Below are 20079 nucleotides of genomic sequence, written 5' to 3'. Positions count from 1 at the left end.
GGGGGGGGTTAACATGTAAAGAACTTTGTGTTGCATGTATGAAAGGTGCCATATAAATAAATAAAGTTTAAGTTTACAGTGGAAGTCGGATTCTGTTCTGTAAAAACATAAAAAATATTTAAAACAATCACACCTGAATTTTAATACCCATGAAGAGACTTCCTGGAACATAGGAAGTGCAGGATGCTGTGATGTACTTGCTGGTGTAAGTTTTTGATAAAAGTATCAAATAGTTCAAAGCATTTTTTAGACTTGAACTTCAGAACTGCAAAACAAAATCAAAACCTGTTGAAATTAGGTAGTATTTCAAAAATACTTTATTAACACGTTTGTCTCATCCAGACATTCAACACATCCAACTCCTGTTAGTAAAGCATCATCACAATCAACATTTTCTCTTGAACTATGTTTAACATTCACATAGAGGCACTGTCCAGGAATTAGCCTGACCCGCCAGCATTCTTATCTCTATGGATCTGAATGTCATGGATAAAGAAAGATCACCGTAGCTGTAGTTTATGAAGTGTTAAGATCAATGTAGGGACCACGTCACACACACTTGTGTGTACAGCACCTTTGGGGCTTTTGTCTGGGCAGGACTAGATATGATTATGCAGCACAAAGTCTGGTCACACTGTCTTGAATGAGTCCTTCAACTGATTTAGAGGACTGACAGTATAGAGGTGATGATTCTTAGTGATTCTGAGAAAACTACTATAGTTAAAGTTATCGCTCACACCACAATTGTGCAACAGTTTCTTCTTCAAACCTCCTGATCATGAGATTGGTGTAAAAACATCAAACTCTCAAACTATTTCCGCACTGAGCCCAAAGACAGTGTGGTTGACACAGCATCTATACTGTTGGTGGCGATCATTTCAATGGTCTTTTAGAGCTCAGAGCACATTTTAAGGAATGCTGCTGTGCTGTCAAGTAAGAGCCATTACATACAAGCAAAACCCCAGTTTTTAAATAACACGGGTTTCTGATGTGGTGAGTCAAACTCAGTGGGTGGCACAGTGGGAATGACACTGTCTGAGCTGTCAATCAAGTTGTCAGTTGGGTATTTTATTAAAAACTTTACACAGAATAGACCTATACTCTGTTCTTATATTAATATGGCTGTCTACAGTATCCACTTGTCCTCATTTAATCCAGTACACAGTGATACATCATGACTATATACTGGATCTGTAACAGTCCGCTGTCTCTGGAAGAGAGGCAGACCAAGGTGCAGTCCAACTCTTCTTCTCACAAATAGTCGATGCTGCTTCACTTTATGTAGGTTTCAGTGGATTGATGCAGTGAACAGGCTCTAAATTTAGTCCTTTGTCAGAAACTGGGGAAAACTGAGCTCTTTTGACACAGTACTTGGTGAAATAGGACTTTGAGGGTGTAAAATTAATAGTGGTATGATAAATAGATGGAACGATCATGACCGAAGCTGGTGTATAAAAGGAGATGGAGAGTGGTACATGCAGGTTCAAGAGAAGCAGGGGTTCCAGGGATTAAAGCAAATCTAAAACTGTCTGCAACCTACAGCTGTGAAGTGAGAGAGAGTCTGTGAGCATGTGAGCTATAAGACCCTTCTCTGTAAACAATCAAAACACAGAGGCAGACGTATGGTATATTTGTAAAGTATATGGACATATAAATACATACATTCATACATACAGGAGGAGGGAGCAGGCCCTTCACACAAACAGCCCAGTGTGGTGGTGGAGGAAAACAAAATGGCAGAGACAAGAACTGACAGTGTGTGAGAAGCAGATGAAAAACAAACAAACAAACAAAAAAAAGGCTGATGTGTTTTGCTTTTATAAACAGGTGTGTCAGTCTTTCTTATTCGCCTGTGGCATATCTGCATCTGTGAAGTAAGTAAAGTCCACGGAAGCCATTGATTTAAGGTTTCTCTAACTTTGCTCTGTGTGTTGCGGGGAGTCCTCCCTCAGGTGCCGACTGGCCAGAAGACTCCTCCTCTTCACAGTAGCTCACAGGCGCCCTTCTTCTTACGCTTGCGGACCTGCAGCGCTGCCCGGGTGGCCATTTCAAACACCTCCCGCACGCCGTCCTTGGTCTTGGCAGAGCACTCCAGGTAGCCAAAGGCACTGATGCGGTTGGCCATGTCTCTTCCCTCCTCAGACTTCACAGGCTCCTGGAGGTTAAATGTACAGACAGTGGGTTCAGGTTTGATGGAGTGTGGCATTTATCAGAGACACTTGTGTCCAGTGATAATTAGTTACCAGTAATAATCCAGAAACACACACCTGTTTCATCTTGGCCAGCTCCCTGCGTGTGTGTTCATCATTCCTGAGATCCTTCTTGTTTCCAACAAGGATGATCGGGACGTTGGGACAAAAGTGTTTCACTTCAGGTGTCCATTTCTCAGGAATGTTCTCTACAAGAAAGGGAAAAAAATAGGAACACATTTGAAAAAGAGAGAAAAAATAAAAACAACTCAAACAGTAAATTCCAGTCCCCCTTCCTTACAAGGACACAGTTGGGAGAGCCTTGTCAATTCCCTTGTGACTATTCAGACATAAACATCCAGAGGTCTCTGACCCCTGGCTGATACATGGTCCAAGCCTGCTGGCCAAAATAAGCAGTTTGCTCTGGAAGGAGATGTCACGTTGTGATAGTGTAGGCATACCATCTGTGGCAGTGCCCATAACGCAAAATTGTGGGAGAAAACCATGGGGCTGAAGCTTTTTCCAAAAGGACATATTTATTTATCTGTTTTATTTGGTTTTTGAGTGCCAAGAACAGTCAGATCCAAGTCTGAAATACATGCACGATATTCAGTGTAAACCTCTAGAAAATTCCAGTGTCATCTCGTGTGGAAACTGAATAAAAACACTTGTTGTCTACAGTCGATCTACAGTAAGTTCATCTTGATGACTGCTCTCTACAGCTCATTCACTCTTCCATTCACGCTTCCTTTTAATTTAAAAATATAACTTTTACTGTATTCAAGTTAACTTACTAAAATGATGTAGCGTGATACAACTGTCTTATGTGGCATGAAGTTACTTATTTTTACTGACTTGATTACTGAACTAGAACACAACAGCCTACACACAAGTAAGTGTAATGTTTCTCTGAATTACACCAGTTGGGTTAATTACAAAGCCAATGAGCCAATGATGGCATAAAGAACCAAGACATATTTTACATCATCTATGTCATTATTTCAGTTGAGTCCCTGAAAAGCAGTAAATTGTGTAATTAAAGTGTAATTTTGACCTCCTGTAGAAAATGAATCATTGTAGGATTATTCACTCTGAACCAGGCATTTTTTGGTTTCAGGTGATCTGCATTGTGTGGATTGAATTCAGCACAAGACCTTGTCTCACTCACTTATTAACTGCTAGCAACAAGCTCAACCCTGTCTAAACTTTGAGGAAACATAACCAGCTGCCTCACTGAGGTACCACTACAAAGGTAAATAACAAGATTACTTTGTTTTTTAATCAGTAATTAATTTGGGGTTTACACACTTCAATGAGTCTCACGAACCCACGCTCATCTGTGTGAGATCAGCAGTGCATCAAGTATCTGAGTTTTGCTTTTAAATTGCAGAAAAAAAAATCACTGGTCACAATGTTTCTTAAAGCTTCACTAAGTTGGTGAGCAAGTGTGTTCAGCTTTACCTAAACTGTCAGGGCTGTCTATGGAGAAGCACATGAGGATAACGTCTGTGTCGGGGTAAGAGAGAGGCCTCAGTCTGTCGTAGTCTTCCTGACCTGCTGTATCCCACAACGCCAGCTCCACCTGGGGCAGAGAAAAAACAAACGATGCACTGGTAAGCACTTAGGGTTAATTCAGTAACATAATGTAAATTAGTTACTGTGATTACTCTTCATTGAAGCAGGGTGCAGAGGTAGAAAGACAACAGAAACACAAAAACATGATCATGGATAAGAAAATATACAGACTAATCGGAAACGCAGACGAAAGGAGGTTTCAAAACGATTATTTCCTCTGCTATCAGGGCTACAAAGCAACTCCCCAGAGGTGTGGATGGCTCCCAGGGGCTTCTCTTAGGCTGTTAATCAAAGTGTTAGCAGCCCCACGGTGCCTGACCTGCTCTAGATAAAACAAACGCATACAAAAAAGCTCCACAAGAGCTGCAGCATATGCTATAATGCAGCCACAAAGGACCGTTGAGGAATTTCTTTCAAACAGTAGCCTAGAAGTGTCATTTCATGCATATCTTATTTGCCCCTTTTCCACTCTGCCTTCTTTCCACCAACTGTACTTTGACTGTGGTCTCTTAACATTAACAGTATTCTTGACCTGTGTGATCGTCCTCCTCTGTCCTGCTGATTTAATTCTTCAGTACCTTCACCACCATTACAGTCACAGCTGGAAGACCGGGCCTGCTGCTGCTGAGAATCTTAATCGTGCCTCAGAGGGCAACTACACTGTTCTCACTTCATCTGGCGTCTCACCACTCTCCTGTTTTGCCAAGTCCTGCTAGTTGGCTGACGAGCTATTGACTCTGGCAAGTCTAGCTAGCCACAGCACCTTATGACTTATAGCACATTGTGGGCATTTTCCATAGTATATGAGACAGCGAGCTGGGCCTGGTGGTGAGATTTCATATACACATCAAGTGGCTTTTCCCCCACTTTGCAATATCTGTACAAACTGACTGTGTCTCTTAGTTTTTAACAGTAAACACACAAAAATTGACCTGTCATGTCCTCATCTTCTGTCTGGGGAGCACCACGCCTTGACAAACTTCTGTCCATTTCTGATGCTTTTCAATTCTTTCACCACTAGATGTCTCTCAGGAGTCGGTCTCCTCTGTAGTTCCCTTGACCACCAAACTGCCTGTGTGAACTTTTCAGCACTCTGTGAGCTTCAACTGAGGATAATCAAATAAGAGTCAGCTGTGAGGTCAACAGTGACACTGATTTGCTGTAAAATATTTCACAATAGTAAAGACATTTTTACATCAGTATACCACAGTTGCGAGGCTTAGGAAACAGTTAGTTTTTGTTTTGCACAATCCAAAGTCCAGTCAGCTGTTACCAGATTTTGCGGCACAGGAAACAGGAACAGGAAATGGGACATTAGTCATGATGTATAAGGAGGGGGGTTCCAACCATGTACAGGATCCTTTTCCTGTTGTTGGCTGGAGGTCTGCAGCTTTATCTCAAAGAAAAGAGCCACAGATTTTCTAACAATGAGCATTTATCCCCATCAGTCTTGATAGCACGTGCTTCTCAATTCTCACTTCTCACCGCTACAGCAGCAGGTTCAGTATGTCACAAAAATCTGCCTAGTCTGAGGAACATTTCTAATCATGAATAATGGTGGAAGGAGTCAGATCCTGTAAAAGTCCAGCAATGTTTCAATATTTATTGCTATATTAGTTTTCAATTTAAGTGTCAGGCCTCCTCCAAAGGGTCAAAAGATAAATCTGAAGGACAGTGAAGTGAACAATGGTAATAAACAAAGAACAATCTCCTGGACGGAAAGTGTACATATTATTTCACAGTCATCACACCAACACCAATAAGCAGAGATTTAAAACATGAAGTACCTGTTTGCCATCAACTTCGATGTCAGCGATATAGTTCTCAAACACGGTGGGGACGTAGACTTCTGGGAACTGGTCCTTACTGAAGACGATGAGCAGACAGGTTTTTCCACATGCACCATCCCCAACTATTACCAGCTTCTTCCTGATGGCTGCCATCTACAAACAGAATACAGAGTAATTAGTCTAAATGTTAAAGTTGAGACTCATGAAAACAAACAGTTGGTAAACTGGTGAGAATCAACTCCTTCCAAACAGAGGAGGGGAGGTGAAAAAAATGCAACCAGAAATAGAGTGAAAACGAGGGGGGGGGGGGGGGGGGGGAAGAAAAAGATGATCCAACTCTGTTTTAGAGCCGCACCCTCTTCCCTTTCCTTGGCTGCGTCCTGTGTGTGAGGTGAAAAACAGAGTCGCACTGGTCTGGAACAGCAGTGGGAGGGAAGAGAACAGGAGGAGAGCTCGGTGCTCAACAGCTGCACATACATGGCCTCGGTCGCACAATCGCATTAAAAACAATCCGTAAGATGTCACTTCTACACCCATGTGGGGACGTGATTTACAGCTCTTACTGGGTTTGTCCGACTCCTCTGTATTGTGCACATTTGTCTCCCTTTCTTTGGGCTTGTAATCCTGAAAGGTGTGTATATGTGAGTGGAGCGTGGCTTGGCAAAGAGATACAGCCCCTCACACAAACACACACGGATCAATAGCCATCTCCCACAAGCTGACAATAATGGAGAGAAGGCAGTAGGTGATGAGACAATGTCCTGGCCTCCCGCCATCTGCATCAACCTCCACAGACCTCAGACTACCTGGACCGACACAGGCCTTTTATCCCCAAACATCTAAACCATCACACACAGTGTTCAGTCCACTACTGATGAATGATGCAGGATTACAGCCCCATTACACAGTGGCTAAAATCTGTATTTTTATATCAAGACTGGATCATGAGACTACTTGGACATGAAAAAGGTGTTGCTTGTAGTGATGAACCCACGAGTCATCACATGATTCTGCAGCTCCCCACAGCTTTATAGAGCCTCCTAATATCGTTCAGCTTAATATCTTTCATTGCTTTGCTTTCTGGGCTCCAGACCTTCACTGTTTTGTTTCACTCTCATCGCTCACATATCATTTTCAGCAGCAGCAGGAAGAAGGTTTATTCAGCAAAAAAAAACCAAAAACTCTGAAAACCCACAGTATACTACTAGCTCAGCACCAAACAGCAGATTAAGTCAGCAACTAGCTGGTGAATTTAGCTGCTGCAAGAGAGATATTTACCTCCAGAGTTGGTGGAGACCCAAAATAGAGCTTAAGATTATTGATGTTGGACTTTTATTTACCAACGAGACGGATAAACACGAGGAAATGAATGCAAATGTTGTCATGTATCTGCTGTTAGTGAAATACACCATAATCAACTTAATTTGATGTCAGCGGTCAAAAAGCCAATTACTGCAGCAGTAAGAAGCCATTAAGTGAAATAATATTTCCTGTTGAGGGAAATGGAGAAGTGACCAGAGAAAACAACACATATAAAAATACTTGCTGAGTAAGTACTGTAGGTGCAGGTCAACAAACACTACGTATTAGCGGCTGTTATAAATTACAGTATTTTTGTGTTATGGCATGAAAAAGGAATTGTGCTGCAGTTATAAACAATGTGGGTCTGTTTAGCTGAAATTAAATCTTCATAGAAACTAATTTCACTTCTTCAATTCAAATATTTCAATTCTTACAGGCTGCATGGTGGCTTGTCCATTCTGACAACAACAAATTATACAATTTAGGCAGAGCCTGAAGGATTCATTATACAGTAATTCTCCTCTGAGTTGTTGAAAGCAACAATGAGCCCTAAAGATAACTCAGTCCCAGGTGTTCATGTATGTTCAACAATGAAATGTGCTTCTCTACACAAGCCTGTATTTGATAATCTCAGTTTGTATGGGCCTCGGTGATTTACCTTTACTCACTGTAACTCCAGCTACCATTTCCTCCACAACAATAAAAAGACAATTGTTCAGTTTGCCTTTTTTTTCTCCCACACATTAAATCAGGCCAGTGTGTTGTCAGTTTGTCTCTGGAGAGAGCCACCTGTTCTCTGTGATAGCAGGCTGCTGCTACTCCATACATCATACTGTCACTGCCAGAGGGGGAACACACACACACACACACACAAGGCACATGCATGCACGTGCACACATACAGTACGTGCTTACACAGACATACACACTTTGTAAGCTACAGTGCAGTCACAGAACGCTTCAGAAAATGGGGCTATTCCTGCAGACCTTGTACTGTGATGAAATAATGCAGCTTACTGACGACAATCTCTCTCACAGCATGGTGCCCGCTGTGACAATGGCAGCACATGGCACTTAGTGGGGATAATGGCCCCTTTTCCTTTGCATTAATGTGCCTGTGTGTGTGTGTGCATGTGCATGTGCGTGTGCATACTGTGCCGGTACAAGGACGAGAGCAGGGACTCCAAGGACGTCTTCCTGAATAAGACAGCATGTGATGTGTTCTGGTACCATGGTGGCATGAAACTATTCACTTAAGCACTGATACATTGATTCAGACGATAGCTGATTATGTAATATTCCCCTCAATGGATAACTAAAAATACCATCAGTATTTCTAATAAAGTTGCAATGTATCATCAAAATGTTACCACTGCATCATTTACATATCAAACACTATTAAAATGTTGGGAACTTATGTTATAGATCAGTTCATGTTCAAATAAAGCGTTGATGAATTATAATGAATTCTGCTCATTACATCAGTTAGACGAAAGCCTTGTAAGGAATAGGAATAACTACTTTGTACGAGGTCGAGTTGTTAGGATTAGTTGTTGTTGTTTATAGTTGTTAGCAGCCAAACTCAAGGGCAAGGAGTGAAAAGTTAACAGTTACACAGAGGGACGCGGTAGAATAACATAAATACGGGGATAATGACCCACATTTTCAGACGGACGCTCCTGGAAGACATTACAGTCTACACTACACATTACCTACTCTGTTGGTGATATAAAAAGTGACAGAAATAGTGATGTCAAGAATGGAAAAAAGAGAGCTCAAACCCTAATATGTTCACCTCCGCACCACTGCTCAAATCATGGCATGAAGTAGCTGTGAATATCAAGTTGTCAGTTTTGGAAAGTTGTGGGAGTGGAAAATAGAAATTGTCAGACACAGCCTGACGTCAGGAAGGGTGGGAGGAGGTTTCCAAAGCTGTTTGATCTTCACACAAACAGGTCCGAAGAACCATGCTGGTGCCTCTCTGGACTCATTCTGACATTTAGGTGTGAGAAAAAAGCACCAGACAGGTACTGGTGAGTAGCTGGCTATTTGTCTGGCAGCTGTAAATCAACAAAACCTCTGTGAAGGTTTCACTATACTTAAGTTATCCTCTGCCAATAATATTCATAACTTCAATTACTCATTTGCACATTTTTATTATTATCTTATGACACAAGACCACCCATAGATGGCTGACAATCAAAGTTTTTTAGCGAAGAGAGCAGAGCCAATACTTTCCTCGTACAAAGTTAAAGGAAATCTTCAGCTGTAATAACACACAGCTTGTTAGTTTGTACCGGATGTTATCATTTCTGTCCCTGCGTTTTCCGGTAAAGATGTTGTTAGGTGATGATCTTGAGGTATTTTGTGTGTGTTGTGGACTGTCCCTTTTTTTCCCTTCCTTTACGTGACTTCCTGGAAGGACATAAATGGTAGTGACCAAGGGACGAGAGACAACTAGAAACAGGAAAGACGAGTGGAATTCACCCATTTTGTCATGTTCCTCTCATTCTCCCTCCTTGTGTTTCACTCCCTAGGGTCAGTTCAAATAAGCTTTATTAGCACAAGGAGGAGTTGAACACAACCAGTCCTCCTCTTTTTCTTCACGTCAGACAGCTTGCAACTCAGTGTGGGATATCCCTGTTTGTTCTCACAAGAATGTCTGCTAAAGGACAGAGTGTGTATGAGGATTCGTCAGAGCAGACACACACTACAACAGGGCCAAGGTTATAGTCATTTATGTGAATATAATGCATATAAAGTCAACACTAATGAGGACATTTAGTTCCTGGTCTTTAAGTGAGTTTAACTCCATCCAAAGATTATACTTAAAGCAGAAGTGAGTGGTCCGGTCGTTTTCGCTAATGCTGCGTTCCAGGCAGGCTTTTGAAATCGTAAATTACAGCTTCAAGTCATAACTTACGACTTTGTAGCGTTTCAGGCAACCCACTCATGTTTTTCCGACCTGTTTTACCGGTGAAAGTCACTATAACGGCCACTCGTAACTTCTGACCGGTGAACTCGTACCAGATCGAACTGGTACCACTTCACGGTCGGAAAAATACGAGTTTCCTTGAACGCACCATAACAGTCACTCGTCCCTACGTCGCCACATTCACGGCGTTCCTTGGCTGCACACACAGCCCTGCATGCCGTTCTCTCTCCTCATTGGATAAAAACTGTAGGATACGATAAATGTTTTCTCTTCGGCTCAGAGCAGAGCAGAGGGACTGAGAGACCCGTGTTTCAGTCCAAACACTCTATGTAAGTGATTGCTGTCGGAAGATATAACTATTTAAGACTTATATTAACACAAATATATCACTCACTTCTGCTTTAAGTGTTATTAATTATATTAAAATAACACAGTGAGCTTATTAAAAGCAGAGGCTGCATTCATTTTTTATGTTTTCTGTGCTATTGTGACACTCTACTCTAGTTGTTGGACAGTTCACCTCTGTACTATATGAAAAAATAAAAGGAAAAAGTTGTGCATGTGTGTGAACTGAACACACACTCCGAACCGAGACGGTCAAACTGAATGGTTCGGAGCGTTATTATTAGACTGTGTCATCCCTACTCTACCCTGTGGTGTATACAAAAATCAATAATTAAGTGTGCCCTGGATTTTAAGTTATGATAAGTAAGTTTCTGTCAATGTTGGAGAGATAAATGATTTTTTAAGAGAATAAACTGTAGAAAACACTCATAAATAATTTAAGTGAAAGTAGCTAACTGTGTGTGATGTTGAAACAGTCCCAGTGATTCATGTCACCACAACAGTCACGTGACATCTGCATACTGTAGATCTCAATAATTTGTTATAAGCATACTGTATTGAGAGTTTAAAAGAACCAAAAGGGAGTGATGAGCCACAGTTTGCATGAAATTATACAGTACACACACACACACACACACACAACACACATGCATCAAAGAAACAGATCGTGTAACTGAGCAGGACACTGCATGTTTACACGTGTCTCTGGATGAATGATCCCGTCTTGCGTAATGGTAACTTGCCCCCATGTGTGGCAGCAAAGGACAAAGTTCTCACTCCCAGCACATGCAGAACAGATGCTGATCTCTACCTGGCGGGGTTGGAGTCACACCCTCAGTAGTAACACATTAGCCAGAGTTGTTCATTAGACACAGCAGGGGGTAAAAAATGTTCTAGGGACCTCCAGGAGGTAGGATAAAGACTTCTCTCTGCTCTTGAAGTATTCGCTATTCTAATCAGAAACTCGAGGTACTAACACCATCCCTGCACTTAGTGACCCATTTGTTTACAAGGATGTACAAGCCATAAAACTTCTATTATTAAATGTCACGCAGGTTTGCACCAGTCCAATTCCAGCACAATCATCAGAGTACACTGCTGGGCTGGTGTTTTTACCTCAGCAGCAGAACTGCAATAATAAAAATGATCTCAAACAAAAATCCAACCTGTCAGAGGGGGCTTAAAGGAAAATCATTACCATTTCATGCTTATCTAACTGCATTTAAGATTTCAAAGGATCAAACAAACAGGGATCCACAAAGTGACTGTTCGTGTTTCACTCATCACATTGTCATAATATTCAGCATTTTGAAAACACATTTGGAGATGGGCTGGTCAAGCTTTTATCGATGGATCTGTACTGATTATTTCAAGGTCCAATGCATTTCCAATATTTTCTTGGTTTATTCTGTGTGCCGACTGTTGAAAAACACCCACTGTGCTCTGTTAAATCAGAAGAGCTGCATTGCATTGCAAGGGTGTCAAGTGTGGAGATGCTGTTTATTTTTTATAAACACTAAGCAGACAGCTGTTTTTATAAATGATGTCAGGAGTGAGGTGTTCAATCAGCTGGTCCTTGAAAGGTTTTTAAAAAGCACTTCATGCGTGCAGTTCATGTGTGAGAAGCTGTCTTAACCTTTCTGCCACCAACAATTTCAGACTGCTCCATTATACAAAACACTGCAAGATAGTATCACAACCAAGCAAGACTGGTTTAAACCACAGCCATAAAAGTATGGCTATTGAGCAGAAGTGCACAGGAGGCAAGAGGAAAATCTTGTCTGTGAGTCTTACAGATCAGAAATGGTTGGTCAAAATTAATCTACAGCAAATTTGATAATCAGTGAATCTCTAACTGCTGGTTGGACAGATCAAGCCATGAAACAACGTCACATTGAGTTTTAATGTGGAAATTAATGACAGAGATTGATTTTTCATTATTTATCATTAAACTCATGGATTAGTTAATGAGACTTCCTAGACTTTATTTGATGTCTCACATTATTGAGGACTGGGAAGCTGGAGATAATTCCTCATCAAGTCTGAGTTTCAAGGAAGATGGAAGAAACTGCCTTCATGTAGATGTGAAAGAAGAATCAAAGCTTAGTGCACAACTGGTGTTTCTACAGTATATTGTTCTAAATTAATAGTCTGGATAGATACATGGGAGTTATGTTTCCTTAAATTTGCAAATTGAAGTCTTGAATTAAAAAAAAATCCTGTTAAATATTTAACTGTACACTGACAGGTAACGTATGAGCAAGAGGGTGTCATACACAAATATTAGCAGTAGAGGTATTGACACACTGATTGGTCAAAGCAGAAAAATGCATTCCACATGGTGATTAACAACAGGTCACTGATTGCACACATATCCCTGTCTGACTGTGTAAAAATGTGGGAGGACATAAGCTATGAGGAATGTCTCACCCTACAACCCCCCCCCCCCCCCCCCCCCAAACCTTTTCCTCGTTACACACAACATCTCCCCCCACCACAGTCTTTCTGTATACCCCTCCCTCTCCCCCCTTTCTCCTGGATGAAATGCTACAAAGTCTGTTCTATCTTAGCAATAGCACATGTGTAAACATATTTATGATTTAGGCCTATATAAACATTTAGCTGAGTGAACCCTACTGCCCGTAGGTTGTGGCAGCTTTGTTGGATATGCTACAGTACATACGAGCACTATGCTTACTAACATCCAATAATTTGAACGTTAGAGCAGGTTGAAACATATTTTGGAGAGGTGAGGCCAAATTCTGAAACTGCACTGATAAGACACATGAGGGAAAACCATTTCGACTAACACTGCAATAGCTAGAGCAGCTTAGGGTTAAAAAAAAAAAGGTTGCATCTACTTCGCTACAGTTCTCAGATGCTCCACCCGTGTTAAGTGCTACTGTTGGTAGAAACTGCTGATCAGCTTGTGTTTCGTTCATGCTAAAGATGGAGACGCTGTCTTAATCCTGTCCAAACCTTCCTGCCACAACAGATCCACACTGACAAGGGAAAAATATTTAACCATTACAGCTCAAATGAGTCGATCAATTAACAGGAAATTATTTGCCGACTATTACTCAGTGTCAACTAAATTTTAACATAGATACACTCTTAAATTATAACTTTTTTCTGTGTTAAACAACATTAGACTAAAGTTGTCTTTTTAATGCACCAACTGGAGCTACTATTAAAATCATTGGTGAGTTATGGGTGTGTTCCATATTTAAAGTAGAAAAAGGAGTATTCTGCTCTGTTTTTCAAAATTACACAAAGCAGAATTTTTTTTCTGAATTCACAAGATATGTATTCCTGATTTCTGGGATTTACAAATAACTAATTGATCCAGTGTTGTTTCTGGCCAGTCCAACTGGTCAATGTCAATGGTTTGTAAGGGGGAGGATTAGGTTGAGTAAATCAATGCACTGCACAGCTCCACAGAGAAATAAGGTTTCAGCCATTTGAAACAGTAAAATACTTTTGAACCTGTTGTGGGTCTAGAGTCTGTAGAGTGGCTGATCATGAGGCCAGAGCGTGTTCACACTGCTAAAAGAATGTGGCCTCATGTCAACCAGACCACCTCTGAATGTGGCCCGAGCGATCAGATCTATGCGTCCTCCTCATCACATCATTGGGTATGTTCACACCTGGAGCTGTCCACTTGTGATCAGATCACCTGAGGTGGATGTTAATACCAAGTCTGAACAAGGTCAGACCTTTTATTTCATTGGAAAAAAAAACAAAAAACTAGTGCAACACAACTGCCTGCGGTTGCTACACTGAAGTAGAGATGAGGGGAGGGCCACAAAGGTCTGTTAAGTTCACTTGATGTGACTTAGAGCCATTTATTTCACACAGCTCCCAGTGGAGGAGTTCCCCTTTGGAGGAAACAATTTAGGGAGGTGCAGGCTGTACTTACTGTAATGCAGAGTCATTTAGTCAACAAACACACTTGAGCTACTTTATTAATTTTAATGTTCACCTACTTAAGGCTAAGGATGCACTATGGAGCAGAGAAAAACAAAAGCTAGTGGATCAGGCACTGGTTGGCATCTACTGTAGCATGTACCTGCCTTTTTCTGTCACTGTTTCTTCTTCTCCACACAAAGCTGAACAACTCATTTCCTGAGGTTTGAACAAAGACGTTGAAGCCAAGCTTACATTTTCAAGGTTGAATCAAACTTGAGACCAGAATTGGCTGCTCAGGATCCAGGCCAGGGAAGCGGCTAAAGTCAGAGAACCTAGCTGGAGCCCAAAATAGGACAGAGCCATTGAGACTCCCCCAGCCCAATTTATCACAGTGCATACAGCTCAACTCAGAGAGAGAGAGAGAGAGAGAGAGAGAGAGAGAGAGAGAGAGAGAGAAATATCACAGAGAATTATCCCTTCATCCACCCCAGAGCCTGCGCTTGCAGTACAAACAGACAGAAAAGTCGGACAGATGGAGGGAAAAGGAAGGAAAGCAAGGCGTGGTGGTCAAAAGTAGAACATGAACATGCTCTAGCACAAGCAACAAATATGAAGAAACTACAAAATCCTTAAGTCTTTGATTAATATTCCATGAGTATGAAATGAATAATTGGGTGAATTAGTCATGGGGAGACTTGGGAGTGGAGCTAATCAGGATTTGGGCAGAAATCTTGGGTGTATTTCTGCTTTCCACGTCTTCAGCACAGTCTGCTGTTGCAGCATTAACCTGGTTCTACATGGACACACACACACCACCTGAGCTGGACGTAGTGAAGCAACTGACTTGACTGTGCTCTCTCACTCCGTTTGCTCATACAGTACAGCTCCTTCTCTTCCACACATCCTCCTACAGGCTCTTGTTCTCACTCTGTTCTCGTCCCTCTCCCCTCTGTTGCAGTGTGACGTCACCATCAGGGAGCTAATGTTGCGTATCCTTAGGGTGCTGCATTCCTCTTTATCAACTCACATACGCAGCACAAATGAAAGCCAACGCTGACACACACATGTTCACGTAGCCTGGATGGAGTCACCAACCCCAACACTGTTCCTCTCAATGGTTCAGTCCCTCTGAGCCTCACAGTACCTTGATGAAGTGTTTGGGCATTTAGGGTTCAACAATATTTTAACCTTATTAAGTGTGTGTCTTATTGTAGCCTTTACTTTAGAGCTGAAATGATCAGAAATGATCAGATAAATAAATTACGAGTCAATCAACAGAAAAATAAGCAACAACTATTTTCATAATCAATCGTGTCAGTCATTTTTCAAGCAAAAGTAATCAAACAAGGCCAAACCTTCACTGATTCCAGCCTCTCGAATGACAGCTTTTCCTGCTCGTCTTTGCTATGTCCGTGTCACCAAGATTTCATTATCGAGTAATTGTTTCTTCTGTAAAACCAAGCTGACATCTGGTGTTATTTTGTCTTATCAACTGCTCACAGTCCAGAGTCTACTCTATAGAGATATGATGAATCGATAATGAAAATAACTCAAGCATTTCTAATGTAACTTAAGGATAAACTACATGTCAATGTGATCTTAAATTACCTAGGCAAAGTCGTTTTTAGAAGACTAAAGTTTACAGTCTGTGGCTGTAATCTGATAATTAATTAACAGTTGTGGCCAATAGAAGCAATAATGTCATGGTTCAGCATCATTAATCTGATCATCTTAAAATGTTGATATAATATGAATTAAGGATGCAACTAATGATTATTTTCATTATAAGTGATTAAACAGTCATTTGGCTACAAAATGTCAGGGAATTTAAGTTTAATTTTCAAAAATTCCAAGTATAATTTACTAAACCTAAAAAACTCACGTGAGGCAAGATAAAGCAGCAAAAAACAGTTAAGTTGCTGGAACTCGAATTTCGGTTGATTTTGCTTAAAAAAAGAAGAGAATTATTAATCCATAATCAAAATAGTTGTGAATTCATTTTCTGTTGATCAAGTCATTTATTAATCCTTTGATAAGTAATCTTAAAAGGACTAGAGGTGATAAACTACATCAACAATCTTTAGACCATGTGAAACCACAAAAAGCAACATATAGTCCACTCATAGTGGCCTTACAAAGTGATATAAAAAGAAAAAGGAGAGATAAATGGCTTGATAAAAGATTTGTTAGTGCTAGAGATTAACAAAGGAGAGTGTGTTACTAACAAGGACCTGAATCCAAAATGGAGCAGACTATCAGATCTCATCCCCAAAGGCTCTACTGTTAATGTAACACACAAGATTTGTTTAGCTTTCTAAATTGTCCTTTTATGGACTTCCTGAGACTGCAAACACCGAGATCCAAACAGGAAACTCTCCCAGAGATTATTTTTATTCCCTGGAGTTTCTTCTTGCCTACACGTTGCCTGTTGTACGTGATGCAGCCTCCAGACACAGTTCTCCATGCAGACATGTTTATCAGTCACCGTCAAATGAAAACAGAAACAGAGAGACAGAGCCCAAACTCAGCTTGCCCCTGTGGTCTCTGTGTGAAAGAGGCTGCAGTCAGATTACTTTTCAATACGACACTGGCCTCCTTGGAAATAAACCACTGATGAAAAAAGACTAATCAGAGACAGGAAATGGTGAAGCATTGTGTCTGAACACTTCGGCCGATAAGCTCCTATAGCTTAACAATGCACAAACCCACACCTTGCCTCAGAACATGACTATGAGCTGGAAAGATGGAAAAACACAACCCCCCCAGACCCCCACCACCCCCAATTCCTTTTGTGTCCACACAGGACCTCCAAAACATTTGCTTGTAGGTTGGTGTAGGTCTGCTTCCTGCATTCATCATCTCCGAACCTCAGACAGGCACATACAGCAGGCAGAACGTAAAAACACTCATAGTAGCTCAGCGGTAGAACGCATGTTTAGAGGAACAAAATGCGGCACAACATCAGGGGGAGATGGCCTCAGGCAGCACTGGTCTCTGTGTGGGCTTCTGATCCATTATAGTTTTCCGTGAATGAGGGCTTTAGTACTAAGCTATTCAGCTTCTGAGGTGACCTCAATACAGTAAGAAGAAAAGAATAAGGGCTCGTGCTAGACATGGAAGACACAGTGTCATAATATCAGTACTTTATGTGACACCACCCTTCTTATGTCAATGTAGAAGAGATCATTTTCTGTACATTAGCTGTTTCATTACAGGCTATCCTGAGTGCCCACAAGCCCATGTATATATTGACATAATTCAAATAATTGTTCATGTCTTAGCTGAAAAGAGATCCCTTCTCAAAACAACTTTCAACATTACTCTTCTACACCCTTGAGTTCCTATGTGTGGCAATACCACCTCACAAACACTGTCCACAGAACCATAACAGCTCTGTAAGATATTCACTTAACATTTATGTTTAGGCATACTCACACTAATATTAGCTGAACATAGGAATTTACTTTAGTAGAGTGATGATCACATGCCTTGAAATTGTTTGAGGGAGAGATCTCTCTGTAGCCAATATGGCCAAGGAAAACAACCAAACCAACAGAAAACTCTTCCCATGAGCATGTAGGTGTTTTGGGATAGAGCTAAAAAAAAATATGTTGCATGTTACTTTGTTGTTCTGCATCACTGCAAAGTGAACACACCTAGGTTATATGTGGGCATTTTCCACTATTTAGTAACATTTTCTGGACCAAAATACTGATAGAGGAAAATAACTGACAGGTTAATCAATATAACATTAAAGCCCTATGACGGATGCTTTGACCAGGCTGGTTATCATATTCACATTTTGCATATTATTGCTGTATTTAATCCCTACGATATTGCCCCATTTCTGGTAGAGGAATTAGGTTAGAACTACATTTAATTTCAGCTTTCTCATTTTTGCACTACATGCTCAGGAAACCTTGCAAAGACTTTAATTACTCCAAGTTTTGATCAGGCATATTTAGTAATTAGATTTTTGCATGGATTCCACTGTGTGTGGGCTCTTTTTCTTTCCTGCAAACCGACACAGCTAACCAGCCATACACAATGTTTATCTGTGCAAATACTGCTGCTACTAATATAATAATTATTTTACAACTTTAATGCTGCCCATTGATCCCACTGAGCGGCTCTAGATTTCATCACAGGGTAACGTGATTGTCAGAATCACACGGTGATAACAATGACAGCAACAGGACTTCAACTTTAATACAGTCTGGATTGGGGATCTCCACAGTGATTCCTTCCACTGCACCGACTGCCACTGATTTGTGTTGAGTGTGTACCAATGGGTAACACCGTCACTTCTGTCCACTCTACCTGCAAACAGCTTGGTCAGCACTCAGCTGTTCAGTTACAATGACATCATAGTTTCTCCTGTAGTGGCCACACAAACAAAAACACACACACACACACACACACACACACACTGAAGGATGTAGGCTAATGCTGGTATGCATTCTTGTCCTGTGCGTGTTCATATATGTAGCCTATGTTTGTGCACTAACGTGTTCGTGTATGTTTGTGCATTAACACAAATGAGAGTAGGCTAGTTCTGTGGACGCATGACATAGTTTTCCAGGCTTCCCGTTGGTTCACGGTGCATTTTTGTTGTGGAGGAACATGCCAAGACAAGGGAACACACCGCTCTGAGATATGAGGGACTGAGCCTCAGTAGCAGAGCTGCACAACAAGGGTGTGGTGGCTCGGAGAGAGGAATTTCCTCGGGTCAAACAAATGTTTTCTCTGTTATTTAGCCCGCAGACCAGGAGGACAGGCTTCCTGACCGCATAACCAAATTAAGTCGGTCACTCATTAAGTTTTTCTTGAATTTCTTTGGATGCCTTTGCTTTCCATTAATTCCTGTTCAGAGGGGGGAAACATCCGATACTACGGATTCCCGTTCACTCGTCAAACATTGTTACCAAAGAGGAAGAAAGGATCAACTTTTTCCTCTCTCTCTTTTACAGCCGGTAAAGCTCTGCCTCCACAGCTGAAGTCCATGTCATTTAATTACATAATGAGGAGTATAGTAGGAAGACACAGGGGCTGGGTCATGTGTGCGAGGAATGCCGATAGGATCCATATCTTCAGCAGGAGGCAGAACAAACAGCCATGTAAACAATTTGACACACTTTTCCTTAAAATTTCTATTAGACAAACCTCGAAACACTCGACTCATTCCGCCGGAAAACTTCTACAAGTAACAGGTTTCAAGTCGCCGAGCTGCCGCCGCTGCTGCTGTTTCTGTCTCGGCTCCTGAACGTATCAACTGACAGCGGTGCTCGTGCTCGTTTAACTACTTTTCCCTCGGGACTCGAACTCGCTACATTGACTCGACAGGATCAGTAAAAAGCTGAATTTGTTGGCTCACCTTTCCCCAGACTGTGCTTTCAAAAAACCGAGGACCTCCGCGTTTCCTCCTCCCTTGAAACAGCTGTGACCAGAGTGAGTGGCCGAGAAGTCCAACCGATGCTCACAAGACCCTCCCAGACTGCTGCCTTCACGGTCACTGTGGAAAACGCAACTTTCCCATTTCCCAGTCCTTCTGCAAGGGGAGCTCTGTAGTAAATATCAATTAATTGATAGATTGATCATTTTGTCTTTAAAAAATTAGACATAATGTGTTTAAAATGCTTCTTTCATGGCGTCACCATTTCCAAAACAGAAGATTCAATTTTCCTGGTCCTAGTTGTTATCCTCCTGTTGGCTGACAGCTACTGAGATTACCTCTGTGTGAGCAAGAAGTTCTGGTCCAGATGTGGAAGTAGCACAGTATGTATATGGGCCAGATTCAGGCCAAGGAATCCGGCATATTGACCAAGGAGATACACAAAAATCAGGCCCAAATAGTATACTTGCTATAAAATGGTTATGGTTTTAGGCAGTCTGGGAAGAGGAATGGTGCAAGCACAACCCTTCATGTAAAGTGCTTTTCGAAAAAACAGTTTGTTAATGCGCTTAGTCTCATAGTGTTGTGAAGGCCACTTTCAAAGCATAGATTTGCTTGTTCACGATTGCTTTGCACTGGAAGA

The 20079-nt window shown here is 41.3% G+C and overlaps 1 protein-coding gene across 1 annotated transcript; it reads right to left on the bottom strand.

Annotated features, from left to right (window-relative positions):
* Positions 1 to 1127: 1127 nt before the first annotated feature.
* Positions 1128 to 19517, bottom strand: LOC310988927 (rho-related GTP-binding protein RhoA-D-like). The gene is made up of 5 exons (XM_083975737.1): positions 19419 to 19517; positions 5552 to 5707; positions 3651 to 3771; positions 2268 to 2398; positions 1128 to 2155 (listed from the first exon to the last, which is right to left on the bottom strand). The coding sequence occupies exons 2-5, from the start codon at positions 5705 to 5707 to the stop codon at positions 1982 to 1984; spliced, it is 582 nt and encodes a 193-aa protein (XP_083831863.1). The 5' UTR covers positions 19419 to 19517; the 3' UTR covers positions 1128 to 1981.
* Positions 19518 to 20079: the final 562 nt, after the last annotated feature.

Source organism: Trachurus trachurus (genome assembly GCF_905171665.1).
Source record: "Trachurus trachurus genome assembly, chromosome: 7".
In the NCBI taxonomy this organism is placed as follows: Eukaryota; Metazoa; Chordata; class Actinopteri; order Carangiformes; family Carangidae; genus Trachurus; species Trachurus trachurus.
The sequence above is the reverse complement of the archived record's forward strand: the minus strand, read 5'-3'. Positions and strand labels throughout refer to the sequence as shown.

What these genes read in the sequence shown, in the direction of transcription:
- LOC310988927 (XM_083975737.1), bottom strand. Translation starts at nt 5,707, where the DNA reads ATGGCAGCCATCAGGAAGAAGCTGGTAATAGTTGGGGATGGTGCATGT. An exon ending in TCGAAGTTGATGGCAAACAG is followed by an intron (nt 3,772 to 5,551) that starts GTACTTCATGTT and finishes TCTCTGCCCCAG; the next exon opens with GTGGAGCTGGCGTTGTGGGA. An exon ending in AGACAGCCCTGACAGTTTAG is followed by an intron (nt 2,399 to 3,650) that starts GTAAAGCTGAAC and finishes CCTTTCTTGTAG; the next exon opens with AGAACATTCCTGAGAAATGG.